Source organism: Eleutherodactylus coqui, chromosome 1, assembly GCF_035609145.1.
Source record: "Eleutherodactylus coqui strain aEleCoq1 chromosome 1, aEleCoq1.hap1, whole genome shotgun sequence".
Classification (NCBI taxonomy): domain Eukaryota; kingdom Metazoa; phylum Chordata; class Amphibia; order Anura; family Eleutherodactylidae; genus Eleutherodactylus; species Eleutherodactylus coqui.
In genome coordinates, this window is record NC_089837.1 from 103,221,260 (window position 1) to 103,244,860 (window position 23,601).

At 44.2% G+C, this 23,601-nt stretch overlaps 1 protein-coding gene across 4 annotated transcripts in view; it reads left to right on the forward strand.

The window, feature by feature from the left end:
- Positions 1–23,601, forward strand: part of LOC136624404 (allantoinase, mitochondrial-like) — a 150,822-nt gene that overhangs the window by 103,118 nt on the left and 24,103 nt on the right. For 3 of the 4 annotated variants that reach the window (XM_066598384.1, XM_066598395.1, XM_066598390.1), the window contains exons 2-4: positions 12,905–13,071; positions 14,481–14,555; positions 15,590–15,741. In XM_066598384.1, the coding sequence (XP_066454481.1) occupies positions 12,905–13,071; positions 14,481–14,555; positions 15,590–15,741 (394 nt within the window). Of the gene's footprint in view, positions 1–7,205; positions 7,229–12,904; positions 13,072–14,480; positions 14,556–15,589; positions 15,742–23,601 lie in introns of those variants that run through there. The other variant, XM_066598403.1, reaches the window with a different exon arrangement.

Consider the following 23,601-nt stretch of genomic DNA (forward strand, 5'->3'; position numbering starts at 1 on the left):
GACGCATACCCAATGCCGAGAGTGGACGAGTTAATTGAGAGACTGGGTCATGCCAGGTACTTTTCCACTCTCGACCTTACTAAAGGCTACTGGCAGGTTCCCTTTACAGAGAGCGCGAAAGAAAAGACTGCGTTTGCCACACCAGAAGGGTTGTTTCAGTACATCTGCCTACCCTTCGGTTTGCATGGAGGCCCAGCAACCTTCCAAAGATTGATGGATATCATACTCAAAACCCATCGTCAATATGCGTCAGCATATTTAGATGATATCATCATCTTTAGCGAAGACTGGGACAGCCATCTACCCAAGGTACAGGCAGTACTGAACTCCCTTAGAAAAGCAGGGCTCACAGCAAACCCAAAGAAGTGCACCCTGGGTCTTGAAGAACCACGATACCTGGGGTATATAATAGGTAGGGGTATTATAAAACCCCAGGTCAATAAAGTTGAAGCCGTTCAGAACTGGCCACAACCCACAACTAAAAAGCAGGTGAGAGCCTTTTTAGGCATTGTAGGGTACTATAGGCGGTTCGTACAAAACTTTGCTAGCATAGCAGCGCTCCTAACAGACTTGACCAAGAACAGTAAGTCAGTCATGGTCAAGTGGAACCCTGACGCAGAAAAGGCGTTCCAAGAATTAAAACGGGCCCTCTGTAGACGTCCAGTGTTAGTCATACCCAATTTTAAAAGGGAATTAATTGTCCAAACAGACGCGTCCGATGTGAGACTGGGAGCAGTTCTGTCCCAAGAAGTGGAGGGAGAGGAACATCCCGTAATTTATCTGAGCAGGAAGCTCACGCCACCGGAAAAAAATTACAGTATCGTTGAGCGGGAGTGCCTAGCCATCAAGTGGGCTCTGGAATCCCTAAAATACTACCTGCTAGGTAGGCACTTCAGGCTGATCACAGACCACTCCCCCTTAACCTGGATGTCACAGGCAAAAGAAAGAAATGCCAGAGTCACTAAATGGTTCCTGACCCTTCAAAATTTTAGCTTTTCGGTAGAGCACAGGGCCGGAAAGCTACAGGGCAATGCTGATGCCTTATCAAGGACGCATTGCATGACGGCGAAAGGTGTCCGACCCCACAGAGGGGGGGTATGTGTCACCTAGGATGCTCTCCTATGCTGCCTTGGGGAGCGCTTGGGCAGATGCGTGCCACCAAGCAGCCTGGGCTCGGTGGAGGAAGCCGGCAGTATAGTGTTAGTAGCATTAAGCCACTAACACGCTGTAGTATGTAAGTGGCTCCAAGCCACATAATCCGGGCCGGCTTTTCCTGGAGTGACCAAAGTGAAGGGTGGGATGGTCACTCCCACGTACCAGGTGGGGCTGGTACCAGGCCATATAAAGCCTGGGCCTACAGGGCCAGGAGGAGAGCTGAGACCTTTGCAGGTCTGAGAGTCCTGGCTGGCTGTGTGCAGGAGCTATTTGGTTACCAGTGTGTAGACAGGGACGCTACATGTATAGTAAGTGCTCAGATGAGCAGGATTTCCTTTATGTTTGCCTGATGTTAAGGCCTGTATTTTGCTTTTGTTTGCTTGGAAATAAACCCAGGCAAAGCCTGGACTAAAGACTTTATCGCAAGTGTCACTATCTGACTGCTTATGCCCAGGTTTCTACCGATCCTAAACGCTAATCCCTCACAATATGTAAAATGGTCAAAAATTTTCAAAAATAGCTCAGATTTTATTTAGCTGCTGCTGTTTACTCCCACATTGAGCCCTTGTCGTGGGTTTTGCAGTGCAACACAGGTACTAGCAGGGCTATAACTATAGGGGATGCGGTTGCACCCGGGCCCAGGAGCCTTAGGGGGCCCATAAGGCCTCAGTTCTCCATATAGGGAGCCCAGTACTATGAATAAAGCATTATACTTGGGGGCCCTGTTACAGGTTTTGCATTGGGGCCCAGAAGCTTCAAGTTACGCCTCTGGGTTCTAGGATGCAAGGTAGACAACGAAGTTGCAAAAATAGAAACTTTTATTTTACTTAACGAACTATACAGGAATTTGGTTCTGCAATCTAGAAAACAATTTGAGTACAAATATACTGTTATTTACTTAATCCTAAGTATGTCTAAAACTAACCACAGTTATGGTAGGTGTAATAAAAAATAACAATATGGCGCACGTCTTATAGAATAAGTTCTGCATTAAGTTCACAGAGCTGTGATAAAGCCATCCACGCTTCAATATTGAATATTGTAACAGTCCTTTGCAACTTATTGTACAACGTCATGGATAACGGCACACTATCTGTATTCCGTGGAATATGCAGTAACGTCAAATAATATAATACCACAGTTCCCACACTCTGTATAATAAGAAGTCCCAGCCACAGTTCGTACCACTTGCTCAATCCTCACTTGTCTTGCTACACTATTAGCAAGCCTGCTAATCCCTGAAAGTCACTGTGAGTGTGCACTCAATTTGACTCTTGTTGAGGCCTCAGATTCGATCCCGATTTTGAAGAAATCTTTAATATCCTCTCGTGGATCTCAGTCTGGTGGACTCGTAGAGCAGATCTAAGGCCCCCTGTGCACGGGCGTGATTTTGCCGGCGGTAAGTCGCGGGTGAATCACGCCGCCTGAAGCTTTCCATGGTGTTGCTATGGAAAGCGCCGGCCCCCTGTCCACGAGCAGGGAATCATTGCGATTCTCCGCTCGCAGCTTATCTGTCAGATAGGCTGACAGCAGAGATTCGTCTGCCGACTCCTGCTCCCGGGTGGCGGAGATCTGCCACGGAATACCGGAACACTCGTGGACAGGGGGCCTAACTCTTGCTTGCAGCACATCACTCCTCCATATCATTGGCACTCTCCGTTAATGTCCTTGGGTAGGTAGCCTTCAGCAGCTCTAGCTGCTATTGCTCTCTGGTCACAGGCTGCACCTCTCTGCATTCTCCTCCAGAGCAGCTTCTGTGTTGCTCATACAAGAGCCCTCTCTTTCTGCAGCACTGCCACTCAGTCCTTGCCCTGCTGCACTAGCTGCTCTCTGCAACCGCTCCTTAGCAGGGCACACAAACTCACTGCATGCTGCCTTATTAATAAAGTGACCCTCCAATTTCAGGACAGAATACTGTCCTGAGTCCGAAGGAATTGGGGGTATATTGCCTTCACTTCTTTTCTGCAGTCTATCAGATCTGCCATTTTTGGTCTCATTGTTAGGTGTCCAAAATGGCTGCAACAATTTTCCCTCTAGCTAGTGCTAGCATGTTAGCATCACTGACCAATTAGAGAGCAATGTACTGCATTAGTAGTCTAAAACTGCCAATACAATGTAGGGGATTAGGTAGTCTGAAGATTGTGTCAACCATCTTGGATGGCCAAAAATGGGAGGCAAAACAGGCGGATTGGATGGACAGCAGAGGGGAACAAATTGAGGTAATATACCACCCACCCCCTCCTGTCCCAGGACAGAATTTTGTCCTTAAACTGGAGAGTCGCTTTAAGTTTAAAGTATAACTGTATGCAGTAAGCTCCTAAGCTCCCTCTAGTGGTGACTGTAGGCAGACAGCAATGTTATCTTACTTCAGTATCTGAAGCACTAAAAGTTATAAAAAGTAATCACCCCCAAATTTTGGCCCCATTTAGTTAAAAATTGTGTTCCAGCAGGACATTCACATTAAGGCCTTATTCACACAACCGTATATATACACAGCTATTTAGCTGCATCCAAAAATTGGGCAAAAATCGCAACCACTTAAAGCATTGAATTCTAATAAATTCATTCAGATGAGCGATTTTTGGTCACATAAAAAATCATGCCGATTTTATAAACTGCGTCCAAAGGTAGGCTTTGACCTATCTTTGGCTGAGATACGCTGGAAGCTCCTATAGACTCCTATGGGAGATGAAATAAAAGCGTGGGGGAGGGAGTTTAGCTGCATCCAATGCTGGGAAAAGAAGACAGGTGCCTGTATTTAAGCATTAGCAGTCATTCTGAGGAATCGAGGGATTTCCGCGAAGCGGCATATTTCTTTCTTAATACGCTGCAGCTGCCCGTGTGAACAGCAGAAAATGCACAGCTAAAGGTCATGTGAGAGAGTCCAAAGACTGATAGTACATACATGTCATTATGTTGTTCAGAAGCATTTCATCAAGGCACACAATTTTGAAAATGCTACCATGCTACCACTTGTTTGGGTTGTTCCTCACAATAGAAAATATTTTACTATTATGGCGACGCTGCTGTTTTTGTAAAAGTGACAATACAGATACATTGGTTGTCACCATTGTATTAGCTTCTAGTAAAAATGCTGATAATCTAATTTTGTTGGCATGTTCTCTGTAAAACAAAGTAACAGTTTCCACCTATTGTTTTTACATTGGCTTTAGTAGTTAAACAGGCTACTAGACTGGCCCAAAAAACACATGTCGCAAGAATAAATAGGGTTTTTTGGGGATGACTGGTGATGAGTGTTGGGCCGAATTCACACGACCGTATTTGCATACGTAATGATTCCAATGGGTTCGTTCGCAAGGGCATATTTTGGGTGTGCAATTCTGTTGTGTAAAAAAGATAGAACATATGGAACTAATTAAACTAATTGGCTGTTTCAATGGCTGGGACTGTGGTTGAGTGTTCCCAGTGTCGTACAAACATAAAATTTGGGATGATCATTCTTTAGGTCCTAAATAGGAAAAGTAAAGGGGTCATAACTCAATTACTCAATGCTAGGGACATAACTAAGTGAACCCCTATGTAATGTGTTGTAATAATAATAATATAAATGTATTTCTTAAATCAGCCTATGCAGACATATATACATTCATATATCTACCTTCATAGAAAATACCTAGCAGTGAAATGCTTATCTGGCTCAATGCTTTACACTGTGTGTGTGTGTTGCATTCTTGTGCAGTATCTCCAACACACTCCTACACACAGTTCCCAGGACTCAGCACTTTCTCCAGATGTGTTTCCTATGAGAAAGACCTGGGATGCCCACCGTTCATAAGGAGGGGGGGGCTGCTCCTTATCTCCTCCCTTGGATTCCTTGGTCCAGATTGGAATATTAATAAAGTCTTTGCTACTTGGGTATATAGGAATTAAGTATTCACATAGCAACATACACCTTGGGGCGTAAACATATGTTAATCATCAGCGTCATTACATACTAGGCCATTCATGAGTTGTTATGATTTTGGGGGGTGGCGTGCATGTAATTGGTGCATCATATTCAGTATATCTGTATTATACTTCCTTTGAATAAAGCAGAAGAGTATTTGGGGCTGACGGATAACATCCGCGAGTTCAAATTCATATATTCATGCATAAAGCTTCTCATTATAACGAATCTGGAGCAAACCAATGAAAACTTCTGGAATATGATTTATTCCCATAACATCTGGTGCCCGACTTGGAAAAATTGACGAGTGATCTTATGTAACTAATAACACACATCTGTACCACACAAACTTGAAATTTGGCACGACCATTCTATAGGTACTAATTTGGAAAAGTAAAGGGGCTGCAACATGATTATTCAATGTTAAGTGCAAAAGTAAGTGCGCCCTATGTAATGTACCTAATCAAATTATCTAACTTTAGTGTCATACAAACTTGAAATTTGGCACGAGCATTCTTTAGGTCCTAAATAGAAAAAGTAAAGGTCACAAGTCAATTATTCCACTCTAAGGTGCTAAAGTACCCCCTATGTTATGTAACTTCCCGGTGTCGTACAAATGTGAAATTTGGCACAACCATTGTTTAGGTCCTAAACAGAAAAAATAAAAGGATCACAACTTGATTATTCATTTCTAAGTGCAAAAGTAGGTCACCTTTCATGTTATGTACCTAATCCAATTCTCTAACTTCCTCGGTGTCATACAAACGTGAAATTTGGAACGACTATTGTTTGGTTGCTAAATTGAAAAGGTAAAGGTGTCAGAACTTGATTATTCAATGCTAAGTGCAAAAGTAAGTGACCCCTTATGTTATGTATTTAATCTATTTCTCTAACTTCCCAGTGTCGTACAAATTTGAAATTTGGCATGACCATTTTTTAGGTCGTAGATAGGAAAAGTAAAGGGGTTGTATCTTTATTATTGAATTATAAGTGTGAAAAACTGTGAAAATCCGTGATATATGACATAGTTCTTTTTCTCAGAAACCATAAAGCCTAGGGAAATGATTTGTATACTGAGGAGAATCTACCTCACCTCTATGTGTATATACTGAGGAGAATCTAACACTCCTCTATCTGTGTATCCTGAAGAAAATCTAACTGACCTCTGTATGCCTATACTACAAGGCTGTAAAGTACATAAGGGAGTGGCCATGAATTGCAGGGATGGAGCATTCCTTTAAGGCTAAGAAGGAGCTGCAACCTCCAGCCTGTGCTAAATTTGAATAAAAGGGGCAGAGGGCTGGTACTTAGTTCCCACCAGAATTGCACATGCAGTTCCTGGCTACTCTAAAGACTGCTTCTGAGGTTGCTCTTCTCCTGGAGACATGCTCCATATATGGTGGTCCTGCTCTAGGGTCAAAAGTCTCTGGATTAGGACATATTCCCTAATGTATTCAGTAACCTATCATAACCTGCGTAAAAATCTATGGGAGGCTTTGCTGAACAAAAAGATTGAGAATATATTTCCAAACTTCAGAAAACTGATCTGATCTGATTCTTCTTTCTAGCCACAAAACAAACTATAGCTTATTTCCGACGTAAGGCTTCTTTGGATTTTTCCAAGGTTAAGCACTAGAAATGAGTGAGTATACTCGCTAAGGTACTCGAGATCTCTCTCTCCCTCTCTCCCCCCGCTCACCCCTGCTCCCCGCCGCAACTCACCTGTCACCGGCGCCGGCCCCCAAATCTTTAGAGACCAGCGGGGAGATACTCAGCTAAGGCACTACTCGCTCGAGTAATGTGCCTTAGCGAGTATACTCGCTCATCTCTATTAAGCACCAAATGAATTGATACTCGGTCAATCAGAAATTAACATCGATAATAGAAGACAAACACCATAGATTTCTCAGAATTTTGATACCTTGGATAAATTATGCCCTCCCTGAAACAGAGGTGAGCCGACCAACTCCCCCATATAAATTTATTTCCTAAATATAACCTTGCAATCCCTTTGCCCCTCCAGGTTGCAGCCCCAGGAGAGTGGAACCACCCCCCACCCCTTACCCCTAGAACATTCCCAACTTCTCCCTTCTTGACCTGTAATTTGGCCCTGGCCAGGCCATTGTTTACTGTCCAGCATTTTTACGAGAGAAACGACAACCTAAGGTGAGAAACCTGGCAACACTGGATGCTACTATTTTGATATACTTAGCCTCGCCAGAATATACAATGCTTAGTAATTACTTTACCATGATACACCTGTATAATCTTGTCTACTGCTATATTCTTTTATACATTTCAAAATTTCAATAAAGACTATTGTTAGAAAAAAAAAGGTATAGAGGGACATCGGTACATGCAGTCTGAGGAGAATCTAACACTCCTCTAAGTGTATACATATTGTATTCCTCGGTTTCATAAAATTCTCCATGCGAACAACACGTAAACACCTGTACCAAGTTAACTCTGCCGAAGCCGGATATATCAGCTAGTGTAATATAATAATATAACAATAATACGCATTATAAAATGATTAAATCTGGTAGGCCTTCGCACATACAGATATTTATAATGGATTTATAAACTGGTGCAGAGTCTTAGGTATTTTTTAATCTACTGTTACTTTTGTGTAACAGTAGATTTAAAAATACTATACTATACTGATAAATTGAGCTAATAGAGGAAAAACAGTGCTGCACGCACATCGTTAATGCAGTGAGTTATATAGCCGCAGCTGCCCGTGTCTGATACAAGATTGATACCCAACACAATACGAATGAAGCAGCAACTCTACCTAATAAGACCAGCAGAAATGCTTACACTGTAATCTTCACACTCCTGGTCTAGTACAATGCATTGGAAATAGACAATGCGGCAGCCCACATCTCCAGTTACAGAAATGTAGAATTGAAACACTATTATTAGTTCATGTTCCCTATTATGCTTGGCTTGCAGGTGAGGTATGATGTTTAATACTGAGGAATTATTCAGTTATTACAGTAAAATGTGGTATCCTTTATTCTTTCTTAATGAAGGAATTAATACATAGGAATCATCACTCCCTCCATAAATACAGACTGCTGCCTAGGAACAGGTGTACTACCCAGTACAGTCACCAGGGGCGTAGTTCTAGGAGTGTAGAGGGGATAGGCACAGCTGGGGCCACGTGCCTCAGAGAGCTTATTTTTCTCCCTTGCGGCTTTAAACAGATGGACATGTTTTTGTCCCATTATGCGGCCATGATTTTCACGGCCGCATAACGTGACAAAGCGAAACCATTGAATAAATTGAAATAAATTGCTTTTAATTTTAGTGTAGGGGCTCACAAGACGAGGATGGCCTTTGACACAGGTGGCTAGCTTGTGCTTTTTAGTCAAAATATCATCTAATACTTCATTCTTCCTACTTTTGCAGGACGCAGTCCAACCCTAACATACAGGGGGTGTTAATACTTTGTGTGGTACACTTAAAAAGTGCAGGACAGCCCGCCTGATTCCATAGTATGGGTGTATCTTAGGGCTTGCTCACACTGTTTTTTGCACCATCCGATTAATTACAGTGCTTAGAAGTGTGTCCTGGCCAGACTGCAGGTTTCTGGACCCCAAACGCAGAGCATCATATGCGCATATGATGCTTTGAGTTAAGGTCCAGAGACTCAGAACTTAAACATAGCCCCATGTGCAAATCCGCTCTTATTTACACATGAACTTGTGATTTATTTATTTTGTGACTATTCAAACTCTGCACTATTGAGCGCCAGTTAAAAAAAAAACAAAAAAACAAGAAGATAGGTCCTGCTAATCCTATGTGTGAGAATCCCGCTTGTCAAAACTAAATCATTGAAATCAATGGCTGCAAATAGCTGCAAAATCACAGCCATCTGAGGAAGCCCTGACAGGCAGGCTGGGACACACTTCTGAACTCTACATTAGGACTTAAACAACCAAACGTGATTTTGTCATGCTTTACGGCAGGCGAACATATTTACGCATGCGCCTGTCTGTTTAAGCCCTTGGGCTGTAGATCTGCATGGTACCCTGCGCATAGTTATGTGACTGGCACTCTATCTACTCTATTATAATACTAATCAAGCAACCACTAATAAATGCTAGGTGTAAGAGTGGTTGTCCATTTGCACCTGAGCTACCTCCCCCATATAGCCCTTTGTCTTTTTCCCATACTGTTGGAAATTGGTGTCTGTAGTATCCCTTGTACTTTTGTTTCAGTCAGGGTGCATTCACAGGGGCGAGCATGATATCGGTCTGAGAAAGTTGGACTGATATTGTGCTTGTAAACTTGGGATTCTGGATGTGAGCTCAATGCATTCTTGCTTAAAAACCCATCACATCTATGCACTTGCAAGTGCTTCTATTAGTTTCAATGGAAAAAAATTGCATTGCACTCGCATGCCAATCACATTGCATGCATGTGCGATGCAATTTTTTTCAAGATCCCATAATGGGTAATTTTTTAAAAGGTATTGCCTAAAAATAGGACATGCAGGAAATCTTCTATCATGCAGCATCAGGACTTATTCACAGAGGCGTATAACGGCTGCTGTTTTCATGTCCGGACGATATACGCTACCATCTGCCTCTCTCCTCCCCTCCGGCTGTTTGCAGTGGTAGGGGGCGGGACGGAGCCAAGCTTCTGCCCCCTTGTCTGCAGCCAGCAATGAGAGAGGACGGAATGGGGTGGAGCTTAGCTCTGCCCCTTCCCATTGCAAACAGCCGGAGGGGAGGAGAGAGGCAGAGAGTCGGTGGGGGGGGGGGGGGGGGGAAGGGGGAAGACAGCTCAGATGGTAGCGTATATTGGCTGGCCATGAAAATGGCGGCTGATATTCGCTCCTGTGAATAAGCCCTCCTTGTGAGAGAAAAGTTGTTCATGTTCATAAACACACTGAAATTAATGTGTACACTTTATCCGTAATAGATGAAAATAAGTAGAGAGCATATAATGCGGAGTTGGGATTTCTGCATGGTTCAGTTCACTTATAACCAACAGATTCTTGAAAATAGTGAAGAATTGAAATATCAGGCATAGTAGAAAGTTATAGAACTTATACAATGATTAAGCCTTATGTACATGAAGCAGAATTGTATTCTCTTTAGGAGGCATAATAACAAGCGGCCGAGTTTGTAGCAGTTTTTAGATACAGTTGCAGATTATAAATGGGAGATTTGTAAATAAAATTACATTCTGGATAATAATCATCTGGTTGGCCTTTGCTTAGGAAGTCAATGATTAATCTTCACATAGGGAGACTGGGAGGGAATGAATATTGCAACAATTAATAGGGTCAGCAAACAGGACAGAAGAAAGAAAATATTAATAGCAATGACACCGGTCAGAGAGCAAAGATTACTGGGGGAGTCTGAGGGACACGAGTGACGCTGGTGCAGGAGAAAAGTAGCCAGAAATCCAAGGAGAAAGCACTTATCCATACCTAAGAATAGAAGAGATATCAAAGGACACAGATAAAACTCAACCGCACTGTGGATCAATATGTCTATGAAAACGAAAGCAGGTAATAAGACACGGAGATTATAACACAACCATCCTAGACCCACTGGCTGCGGCATCCAGTCCATGAACCCCTATATGGGTCTAGTATACATATATGTATTCGTCTTCTCTCTATTTCCTCTGTATGTTTCTTTATATACTAGTTTGCAGAAATTTAATGCTCAAAAGTTTTTTCTGTCCTGTAAACATTACGTATATTTTGGCCCTGTTCACATGGCGGAACTTGTCATGGAGTTGACGTGGAATCCACGTGAAATCTGCAACTAAATCCACAGAAATAAATGTCCCATTTATTCAAATGGGAATTCACGCTGTAGTCTATACAGTGGGGGGGGGGGGGGGGTTTCAAAATCCTCTTGCACTAAAAAATAGTTACATCAATTTTTGATGCACGAGGTTTAGTCTAATTGGAAAAGCATTTGTGACAGCTATGTGTGTGGCAGGAAACCACATCTCACCTGTAGTTTTTTGCAATGGATTATGAGACGGATCTGCATTTGGATATTTCTGTCAAAGATTATGCTGTGTAAGTGAGGCCCTAAATACTAATGTGAGGATAAGGCCAGGAGCGTATGCATATTAGTGCATGCATGACCGTAGTGTTTTTGTGGGAGGAATGATGGGGTTTTTTTCATGCACATCGGCGTATTTTACTGCTCATTTGCACGCGGGGGGAAAAATGCACCAATTGAATTGGCTAGTTAGTGTAATGTAGTGTTTCCCAACTCCAGTCCTCATGGACCCCAAGAGGTCATGTTTTTTAGGAAATCCTATACTAAGAACACCTGTGGCAATCTCTGAAGCACCGACAATAATTATATCACCTCTGCAATACTGAGCGAATCTTGAAAGCCTGACCTGGTCTAATGTGTTCCAGGTGTGTTCATTTTTCCTGCACAATTACGCAGGGTTTTATGCATCTCCTAGTGTATTTTGCGCACACTTGTGCAACCCCCTTTGACTGCTATGGTAAATTTTGCTTTGCAATTGCGCAGGAAAAATAAGCGCATTTAAATCAACCGGTGAAAATGAATGGGTTTCTATTCTTTGCATTATGCACGCGCAAATATGCCTGTTTGTCACCCGTTACAGCACTATTCACTTTCAACAACCCCATTCACTGTTAGGAATAGCTAAATGAGTGTGTTCAACTATTTCTAACACCCCCACGCAAGTCTAAGGGACATTTGTACTAAGAGTCCTTCATTTTCTGCAACATTGGAGGACTGAAGGGTTGAACCCCCATTGTCCTTGTATAACATGTATTATAACCCCTTTAAAGTTTGCCAAGTGCAGCCATATTGGTTGTCACCTTAGAATTAGCTTCTCAAGAACTGATGTGAAAACGGTCACCCTGTAGAACATGCTGACAAAATTACAGTAGATTATAAGTAATGTAAGAGAAATAATTCAGAAGTGACCCCCAATAGGATTGCATTTCCTGTTGGCACTTTGGCAAAAATGGCGACTGCAACAAAAACAGTCAAATGAAACATTATACTGACTTAACCTTGCCTATGTCTGTAATTTTTGGCTTACTAGTATTTAGTCATTTTGACAGCTAGGTTGGAAAACATCTTTAATACCGGTGAGCTGAGATGGCATGGCTTAACTGCTAATATATGGACGACTATTACATCAAGTTAGATCATCTCATAAATGAGCCACCAGTCTGTATAGACCAAAGTCACCGCGGATTGTAAGGATGTTCCATGAGGAATAAGAGGCCCTTAAGAGGTCTGTACGGGAGTCCACATTCCCACATACAAGGCTGGTTATGTGTTCACCCTGTCAGTGCTACATTTACATTGGTTGATCAAAATTCTACCGCAGACTATTTTGTACCTACAGGCTCAGAAGATATAAATCCCATACCGAGCGTGTAGGCCAGATATCAGGTGTATGGTACTAATCAATGTTACTGCTTTGCCATAGGAAGTATGGATGTAATTGAAAGTAACTTTTCAGGTAACTTTTCAGAATATATTGCCATGTGTGCACATGAGGAATACCACTATATCTGGTCATTATGTGACTTGCATCCTGCATTATTTCACCAGTTTTACCCCCTGTAGGATCCATCTCTAATTCCCTGAGCTGGTGGGTGTAGACTAGCTATTGTGATGCCTGCCACACACTGTATGCATAGAGAAGAGGAGATCCTGCTTCCCTATCACTATGGTCTCCTAAGAAGCAGTACCATGCAGAATATTATAATGCAGTACTGAGCAATGCAGTAGCTGTGAGATAGTAAAACACTTACTATAAGCTGCAGTCTGATGTATGGTACTAATCAATATTACTGCTTTGCCATAGATAGTATGAATGTGACATTAGGATCAAAGCTGAACATCGTAAGGAGTAAAAGAGTGGTAATTGGCAACACCATATCTGCTGCTGATATCATCATTACTGATGGCAAGATCAGTAATATTCTACCTTGGGGAAAACTACAGTCAAGCGGATCACAGATACCACTCAAGGTGACTTTGCCTTAATGTATTTGTTACTCTACTTTGTCACATTCCCCTTAATGTACAGCGAATTCAGTCCTGTCACACAGTAGACAGCAGGGCTGGCATTACAGGGGAAGTAATCTTGAAGCTCAAATCTCGGGGTTCACAAAAATCTATAAACAAAAAATGTATTAATTATATGCCGTTCAATGGTCTGCCGATCTCTAGAAACAAGGCAGGCCATGAATGGAACGGGCTTATATGAATTTACCTAAAACAGGCATTTTTATGTGATTTTTACAGCATTCTTATATGGAAAAGGCAGATCTCAAAGCGACCCTCCAGTTTGGATCAACAAAGATGGCCAAACTACTTCTCTGACTACCTGCTGCACACTGTGTATTAGTATGCATCATTAGACACTACACCTGCTTTCATTGACCCGTTCTGCCCATGTGAGCAGCATTGATCAGTAGGTGCAGAATGCAGTGTCTAAGAATACAGATGCATACTACGCACTATGTGCATCAGGTAGTCAGAGAAGTAGTTCGGCCATCTTTGTTTGTCAATTGTCCAGAACTGGAGGGTTGCTTTAAATATATTATGTTGATTGGCATGTAATAAAGTTGGAGATAAACTTTTACATATGAGGAAGCGATATGGGCTGTAGTGTGCCACATTCATATTTGTCTTTCATTGTGATAGGCAATGCAAATTCTGCAAGTAGCATTACCTGTAGAGATGAGCGAGTATACTCGCTAAGGCACTACTCGCTCGAGTAATGTGCCTTAGCCTAGTATCTTCCCGCTCGTCCATAAAGATTCGGGGGCCGGCGCAGCTGACAGGTGAGTTGCGGCGGGGAGCGGGGCAGAGCGGGCGTTAGAGAGGGAGAGAGAGATCTCCCCTCCGTTCTCCCCTGCTCTCCCCCGCAGCTCCCCGCCCCGCGGCAGCACCCGAATCTTTCGGGACGAGCGGGGAGATACTCGGCTAAGGCACATTACTCGAGCGAGTAGTGCCTTAGCGAGTATACTCGCTCATCCCTAATTACCTGGCACCCAATGAAGTTAATGAACTGTTCTCATAATGCACAACTGGGTCCTACAGATAGAGAGAAACACTTTCAGTGACTCTCTGCTCTGAATAATAGATAGGAGTCACAATAATCTCATCGATTAGTGGCAATATAAAACTTCATATTCTTTAAGACGGCTTTTTTAAGATAACATGGTGGGTGTAGATACAGCGGCCGAGCTCCAGTATACCTATAAAAAAAATGCAGTCACTATATAATGGTCACATACCAGCTCTACACAGTGATAGTGATTACAGTGCAGTTACCTTAAGTGATAATGATTACAGTGCAGTTACCTCCAGTGATCACAGATGATGTTTCTTCTGCTTCGTGACGTCTGCTTTCCTTTTTATTCTCTTTCCAGGCCCAGACTGCCATGAAGATTGCACACTCTCCCCATCCTACTGATGCTCCGATACCGGTTTCAGTACCTTTTACAGTAATAGTGCTTGCCTTTGTTTCCCATACAGTACCAATGCCCCCTTTTATGTTTCAGAAAGTAATAGCAGCCCTGCACAATAACCCCCCCCCCCCCCCCCCATAGTGCTTACAACAAGAAATAATGATCAGTTATCTCCTGCAGTAATAGTATTTTCCTTTCTAATTGTTATATAATAATTCCTTAATACTCTACATAGTATTAGTTCCCAATTGTGCCCTCCCACAAGGCAATAATGCCCACTTTGTGTCCCTGAAAAGTAATCATACCCCTCTGTGTCCCGACATAAAAGAGCCTGCTCTGTGTCCCTAGAGACAATAGTGGTCTCTCTCTGCCCGTCTCAAAATGAAAGATCCCTCCCTGTGTGAATCAGAAAGTGATAGCCCATTCAGTCAATAGCCTCTTCTGTGACCCCTTGTGGTAACAGTGGATCTCTCTATGCCCGCTCACATTATCAGTGGCTTCCTCATAGTAATAATGGCCCTGAAGTTTCTTCTTAACTGCTGACCAGAAGTTGAACTATGTGTCCTATGTTCTGTGCTCCCAGTGATGTGTCCTGGATGTGGCTATGACTTTGCACTTTGTTGTTGGTTTACCTACTGGATTCTAAGTAGCTTCAGCTGACCAAAAGAAATGATTCTGAGACACCCCACCCGACCATCCTGCTATACAGAACATATGTCCACTTTTAATTTCATTATAATCCTAGTTATCATTGTACACACATATCATAGATTTGATCTAATAGGAAGGTCTAATATTGAATCAATGCAGAAAGAGACCAAATAGGGTTCTCATGGGTCTTTGGAGCTCTATTGCATGAGGCACCTATTATAGTGCCAGGGCCTGCACCTACCCAGAAATCCTCTGGTACTCCAGTCTGAACCTAAGTCAAACAATGCTACTTCAGGGTCAAGTATTAATCAACAAAATATGTCTGTCTTTGTAAAGGGGACTCCTTGTAATATTAATGTAAATATTGGACAAGTCTTGTAATGAATGATTCATATCACTTTCTTCTTATCACTAAACAGCTGCTGGATGTTGGGGAACTTATTGTCATGGCTGGCATCATAGATCCGCACGTTCATGTCAATGAGCCGGGGCGCACTGCCTGGGAGGGTTACCGGACTGCCACGCTGTCAGCGGCCGCGGGAGGAATCACAACCATTGTGGATATGCCACTGTAAGGAAAGTACCACCAAACATACTGGGGCCATTTTTTGTGGTGTATGCCAACACTTTTTTCCTATTAGTCACACCAAACTACTGCAATGATGAATACACTATATGGCAGTTTTGAGACCCCCATTAGGATGTATTTTGGGGAATGGAAGTACGCACAAAAATAGAACAGGTCCTATTTTGTTGCACATGCAAGAAAAAAGCAATGTGAATGAACCTATTGAAATCAATGAGTTGTACTCTGTGTGACACGCATAAATTTTACGCGCACAAACAAGCCTGTGAGAAGGAGCCCTTATCCTCACCCTCACTGCCATTCCCTCGTTGTGTGCTGTCAAAGTCACAATTGAATGTACCCAGCAGACTATGTTTGCGTGTTGTGTAGTCCACTCATTCCATGTGCGCACGTAAGTAGTCCACCGGGTGCTTTTAGCAAGGACTTTGACAGAACAGGGTAGGGGAATGGCAGCGAAGGTGAGTATAAGGGCTTATTCAGACGACCATAGTTGCGCAGGTATTTGCACGTGTTAAAAATTCATACATATATAACATTTCAATTCATTCATTCAGATGAACGTGTTTTTTCCGCAGAAAACATTCGCGCAAGAAAAAATAGGACCTTCTCTATCACTCTACCTGTCCTATTGGCCCATACACAACATATATGAATGAATTTTAACAAGCTCGAGTCCCAAACCTAATTGGCATATTTAAAGCCATTCACACTGAGGCACTGCCAGGCACAAGTTAAAAAACACGTTGAAGCGATGGCAAGTAACAATCTAAACAAATGCTTGGAATGTCAATAAAATGCCTAAAAAAATTGCATATGGCAGAAAGATAGAACATGCCGCGATTTTTTGTTCTCTGAACATTGCATGAGTGAAAACATCACTAATGAGGAGGAGTGTATTAGAACATGAACCAGTGTTTTTTTTTCTTTTCTGACTATTCAAACTCTACACTACTGCGCACGAGTTTGAAAAAAATTCTCACGCGTATTAACGCACGAGTATCCCGCTAGTGAAAACGAAGCCATTTAAATCAATGGACTCATTTGCATGAGCGTGTTTTGGGCACACATTTAGTGCACGCAGAAAAAAAGTAGGACCTGTTCTATCTTTCTGTCTTTTCTGCAGCAAAGACCCTTATAGAGGTCTATGGGAGGCATGCAAATATGCAAGGGAAAACGTGAAACAGTGTGTAAAATTCAGGGAAAACAACACATCTGGACCTCATTAGGCAAAATAACCTGATAATCTATGGAAAGGCTGACCGCAGAGAATCGCGGCAATTCGCAGCATGCTGCAAATTGCCTTCCGCAAGCGGAGAATCGCAATGATTCTCCACTCGCGGACATGGGCCCGGCACTTTCCATAGCAATGCTATGGAAAGCTTCACACGGTGTGATTCGCCGGCGGTTTACCGCCGGCGAAATCACATCAGTGGACAGGGGGCCTAAAGCTCAGCCTGTTAGCACCTATGAGCCAGTAAGTTTAGTTTATGGGATTCACAGGAACGGACAGTTACCCTTTGAGAGTGTCTTTGCATTGACCTTCATTATGGAATAGCAGACTGTATTCCATACAGAGGCCTAAAGTAGAAAATCATATAATTTTTTTCCTATTGGGTCCTATAGGTAAAATACACCATCATATGCATATATAGTGACACACATAGCAGCCGTATGTCAGGAAATCCTCCTATCATAGACTACCCGTCCAGACATCTGGAATAAACTGATACGTTTATGGTAAAGTGTATATTTACCTGCTAATACTTGTCATTAGTGTGAGTGCGGGCAGCTGTAGTGGTGGGCAGCTTATTCAAGCCTCATTGTAATTAGTCTACAGAAAAACCTGCATTATAAATACTTACAAGAGCAGAGAGAAAGGTGGTTATATCTATACAGCGGACGTACCGGACGAAACATCTTTAGATGTTGCAGGATTTTCTCACGATGCGACAATGCTACAAATTACATGTATGTGAAGCCCATGCTTTCCTATGAACTCCATCACATTTGCGATGTCTTGTAGCATGCAACATTGCTATTCAAAAACCTTGCGGGTTTCTTTTGCGATATGCCAGTAACTTGTGAGGTTTTGTAGCCCATGTTTCCCTATGGAGCCTTCCTTTCTGTTGCATCGCATGAAAATGCAGTTTTCGTGCGGTGCGATGCAGCTTTGACAGTAAAAAAATCATACTGTCAAAGCCTAAACTAAGCCCTAGCTGTAGGGAAAAAAAAGAATACATCCCCTAGAAGCGCTGTCCGAGGCTGCATCTTCCCCAGCACTGGTCTTTATCATCTCTTCTGGCCGAGGATTAAAAAATCCCCGCCTCCTGGAAGTGCTGCCTCTGATTAGCTGATATTAGTTCATCAAGCACTGGCTGTGATTGGCTAACCATCACAGCGCTCAGCCAATGGGAGGCAGCGCTTCCAGGAGGCAGGGATTTTTTAATTCCCGGCCAGGAGGACAGTGTCGGGGGCCAAGAAGAAGACGCAGCAGAGCCCTGGACAGTGCTTCTAGGTGATTTATTCTTCTTTTGTCCTGCAGATAGAGTTTACTTACAGGGTAGGGCGTATATTTCAAGCCTCCCCCCACTACCCCTGAAAATCCTTGCAACTGGTGCTACAAAGTTGTATGACTTTGTAGCGCCACAAAATTTCGGTATTGCCACGAGAAGACGCAGCAATATCACACAGACCAGCGCTGCGATATTGTTGCAATTTTCTCGTGGCGATGCCGTGTCGCCCGTGAGAACAAGGCCTAAAGGTCCAATAATGCACAGATAATATTACCTATTTATTCACCATAGTAGGGAACTCCTTTTAATCAATGGGACACAATATGGCTAACAGGGGAGATTAATTAATTAAGGGAGATTCATTCCCAATGCATTTTATAATTAAATGAATCCCACCCCCATATCCTGCTCTCCACCACGTGAAATCCCCAGGGATGCAGGGCTTTTTCATGTGAGAATAGCCTTGCATTACTTCGGGGATCGCAGAGTTTCTTCCATTGCTTTCAATGAGGCCGTCGTTGCTGCTGGCCCTATTGAAAACAATGGGGCTGGGATGTAAGATCATGCAGCCAGATAAAACATGCCGCTATTTGTTTCCTGCATTGCGGTGCAATGTGGGAAAGCATCATATTCAAAAGAATGGCGTTCATATTTGTCTTCATGAAACCCACACTATAATCCAACTAAATTTTATCTACGCATGTATAATTCTATGTACAGACCAAATTGCTGCAGAATATTCATTAAGAATTCCGAACCTTTTAGAATTTGTAATGTAGTGTCTTCCTCTGACAGCAAATTGGTCTGTTATGTGACCTTGAATGCTGACGTACCTTTACAGTCAACGTAACTAGCTCCAGCCGCCATCACTGAGGCTCCAGCCATTAGTCTCATACCAAGATAGGCACACCGCTGGGAGTAACTTGTCCCTAATGCCCCTTCTACATGGGCCAAGAGTCAGATAAACAACTCCACGAGAGCTAATGTCACCACTCAGGTCATCAGCGACTTCTCCGCTAGATTGCGAACTTCTCGCAGGTTTCTCGCCCAGCGTTTCACCTTCTATGTGAAGCAGGGAGCGTTTACACAGAATGAAAAGCCAATGATCCATTGATGGCTGTTAAGCGAGCGAGCATTGTCCTTATCGAGTACCTGCCCGCTTGGAAGAAAAGATTCGGCTGCCAGCAACAGGCGGGGAGCGGCGGGGGAGAGCGGGGAGGAACGGAGGGGAGATCTCTCTCTCTCCCTCTCTCCCCCCCGGCTCACTGCCGCAACTCACCTCTCACCCGCGCCGGCAGCCGAATCTTTTCTTCCGAGCGGGCAGTATGCTCACTCATCTCTAATCACAACCTATATATTACTAAATTAGTGTGGTTATAACTTGGATATTGGCTCAAATTGCACCACTTTTTATAATTCTAAACCTTTATGTTTCTCTCCCTCACAGTATCCAAGATGTCTGTTTGCTGTTAGTCTATGAGAACAGACTAGTTTACACTGAGAGGCTGAAAACCAGTATACTGTATGATTAGTCCTGTTCTCAGCTAACAATAGCAGCCACTCTAGACAATGCTCTGTGGGCGAAATACTGAGCATGAGCAGCTGCTGCCCAAATCATAATTTCACACGGAGTGGAATATGCCGCACGCTGCAGTAAATTACGCACCAAATCTGTAGTGTGATGCAAAGTTTCCAATTTAAACAACTGTACTGAAGTGATTGGAGACGATTTTGACACAAAAACACCTCGAATCCACAGGGACATTGCACGTACATGGCCTGATATCACGCTCACCCATGTGAAACTAGCCTAAGGTTGGCTTCACATGGGCGTATTTTTTGCGTGTACTTTTGGTGATACTTGTTAAGCTCACGCCTCCTCCTGTTGCTAGCTGCCAACAAGCTAGTTGCTAAGAGTATTAGTGTATCTTGACACCACCAGGAAAATTGACAGCACCCCCTGTAGCAGATTGGCTGCACAGCTCAGGTCCTGGCAACCCAGTAACCTAATGCTGCAGCTGAAAGTCGTTTGAATGCACGGTGGCCTGCAGCTGTGGTTCTTCGGGGGCCGCTGCTGCAGGCGAGGATTTCGGCAGCTGAAACCCCCTTTTCCCGGCGGTGCAGCAGAAGGCGTCACCACACTCTGTGTTGAAGCGCAGAGCGGGGTCTCAGGGGAGGATTGGGGCAGCATAATACCCCTTGCCCGGTGTCGGACCACAAGCCGGCCCTCCGCTCTGTCTAACAGCACAGAGCAGGGTCGTCATTAGTGAGGACACAGTGCCGTGAAGCGGGCCCCCCACCCCCACATATCTGTACAATTCCAGAGCACAGTAGGGAGGACAGAGTGGTGGCCCTCCCATAACTGAAAGATGCCGTCCACACACACATGTGCAGGGAGCCGCCAGCGGCGCACTATGGTCGCTTACATGCGTGTCCCCCCGCACACTGGATGAAAAGAGCAGGGAGGCTACAGCGCTGGCCGACTGACAGTTACAGGCTGCCGGCACAAAGACCTCCAGTGCCAATGTCAGATAAAGAGCTTTGTGGCCGGTGGACAGGCGTTTTGCTGCGGAGAGCTACTCAATCACATAGCAGCCCTTTAGCGGTTTCCCTGTGACACCCCTAGCTTCCTGTGGCGTCAAGATACACTAATACCATTGCTAAGCTTCCGGCTCCTCCTCTTGCCGAGAGACGGCGAGGGGGAGGGAAGGGGGAGACAGTTTAGCAGAGCTAAACTGGCTCCCCCGCCCAATGACATTGCGGGCTCGGCGTATATGCACCGGGCTTGGGCCGTCTGAACAGGCGAACAAACATTAGATTTGCGTGCCCGTTTACATGTTTTTATGTCACCTGCGAGCGAATGTAAAAATGCTGACGCTGTGTGAATAAGCCCTAAGGCCGCCTGCAGACGGGCGGAAATTCCGCAGCGGAATTCCCGCGGGATTTCCGCCGCTGGAAGCCTGCATAGGATTGCGTTAACAAACGCAATCCTATGCAGACGGCTGCGGTGTGGCCGCGCAAAATCTCGAACGGCAAACAAACCGCGGCATGCTCTATTTCGACCCTGCACAGAAACGTCACTGCCCGGCCGCCGGCTCTGGTCTGCGCATGCGCCGGCTGCCCGGCAAGCCGGCACATCATACAGCCGGAGCCGCAGGCGCAGGTGAGTACGCGCCGCTCTCTGCAGGCGCTCGGGTCGGGTCCCGTGGCGAGAATCCTCGCAGCCGGATCCGACCCGCCCGTCTGCAGGCGGCCTAAGACTATTCATTCATTGCAATCTATGTGTATTTGTTTACCGCATGCAAATGAACATGCCTTGCGGGTGCAAAAATGACAGTAAAATACGCCAATGCGCATCCAAAAAAGCATTGTTTATTCCGCAAATATCAGAAACGCTCTTTTCTCCTTAGGGAGAGCAACTATATACTATAAATAAGTGAGGAGACTCAAATGGCCACGCACGCTCCTCTGGGTAATATGCAAATAAGGGAGATGGAATAAATCCTCCACAGTGCCACCTACTGAAAGGCAGCATTCCTTCGAGTCAAAGTGGGACTTTTTATACAAGTCTTGCTACAATGACTGGGAATCAAAAGCAAAGCCAGACCCCATGTACATACAGCTGTATGTACATGGGGTCTGGCTTTGCTTTTGATTCCCAGTCATTGTAGCAAGACTTGTATAAAAAGTCCCACTTTGACTCGAAGGAATGCTGCCTTTCAGTAGGTGGCACTGTGGAGGATTTATTCCATCTCCCTTATTTGCATATTACCCAGAGGAGCGTGCGTGGCCATTTGAGTCTCCTCACTTATTTATAGTATATAGTTGCTCTCCCTAAGGAGAAAAGAGCGTTTCTGACCCCTGTCCCTGGCCTCTCACTAGCAAAAGCCAGACTCCTACTGTACACTGATGATGGGCAATAACCCGGAAACAGCTGTATGTACATGGGGTCTGGCTTTGCTTTTGATTCCCAGTCATTGTAGCAAGACTTGTATAAAAAGTCCCACTTTGACTCGAAGGAATGCTGCCTTTCAGTAGGTGGCACTGTGGAGGATTTATTCCATCTCCCTTATTTGCATATTACCCAGAGGAGCGTGCGTGGCCATTTGAGTCTCCTCACTTATTTATAGTATATAGTTGCTCTCCCTAAGGAGAAAAGAGCGTTTCTGACCCCTGTCCCTGGCCTCTCACTAGCAAAAGCCAGACTCCTACTGTACACTGATGATGGGCAATAACCCGGAAACAGCTGTATGTACATGGAGTCTGGCTTTGCTTTTGATTCCCAGTCATTGTAGCAAGACTTGTATAAAAAGTCCCACTTTGACTCGAAGGAATGCTGCCTTTCAGTAGGTGGCACTGTGGAGGATTTATTCCATCTCCCTTATTTGCATATTACCCAGAGGAGCGTGCATGGCCATTTGAGTCTCCTCACTTATTTATAGTATATAGTTGCTCTCCCTAAGGAGAAAAGAGCGTTTCTGACCCCTGTCCCTGGCCTCTCACTAGCAAAAGCCAGACTCCTACTGTACACTGATGATGGGCAATAACCCGGAAACAGCTGTATGTACATGGGGTCTGGCTTTGCTTTTGATTCCCAGTCATTGTAGCAAGACTTGTATAAAAAGTCCCACTTTGACTCGAAGGAATGCTGCCTTTCAGTAGGTGGCACTGTGGAGGATTTATTCCATCTCCCTTATTTCCGCAAATATGCAGCGCTGAAGCTCATTCAAATGTGTGTACTCTCGTGTGAAGCCGGTCCAACTGTGGGTTTCGATGCAGAATTGAATATGGCTTAAACCCTGCCTGCAATTCCGCATCAAAATCCACAGTTAGGCCGGCTGCACATGACCGGGTTGTATTACGCATGCGGGTGCCTGCAGCAGAATCTGACCCCATGCCCAGCTGGCATCCGTGTGTACCTGTCTTTTCTTCTCCTTTTCTGTACTACTGATGGTCCGCACAGCAAGCCATCGGACATGTGGAGTACAGTTTTTTTAAAACGCTGCTTTTCCCGTGCCATTGGCTAGGGATGACGCGGAATCCGCAACCTTGACATTGCGGAAGGGCTGCACAAAAATAGAACATGCTACGATTTTTTTTCCTCTGCAAGCGTAAAATTGCAATTGATTTCAGCTCCTGTGCAGGAAAAAGCGTTTTTCAATTGTTATGGGCAGTATTTGCTGCGGAATCCAGAGGCGGACGCCCACTCTGTATTCCGCAATGCAAATCCGCCCGTGTGCAGCCGGCCTTAGACCTGCTGATCTTGGTGTGGAATTCCATAGCTGCAGAGTTCTGCGGTGTAATTCCGTCCCGTGTGAAAGGTCCCTTACAG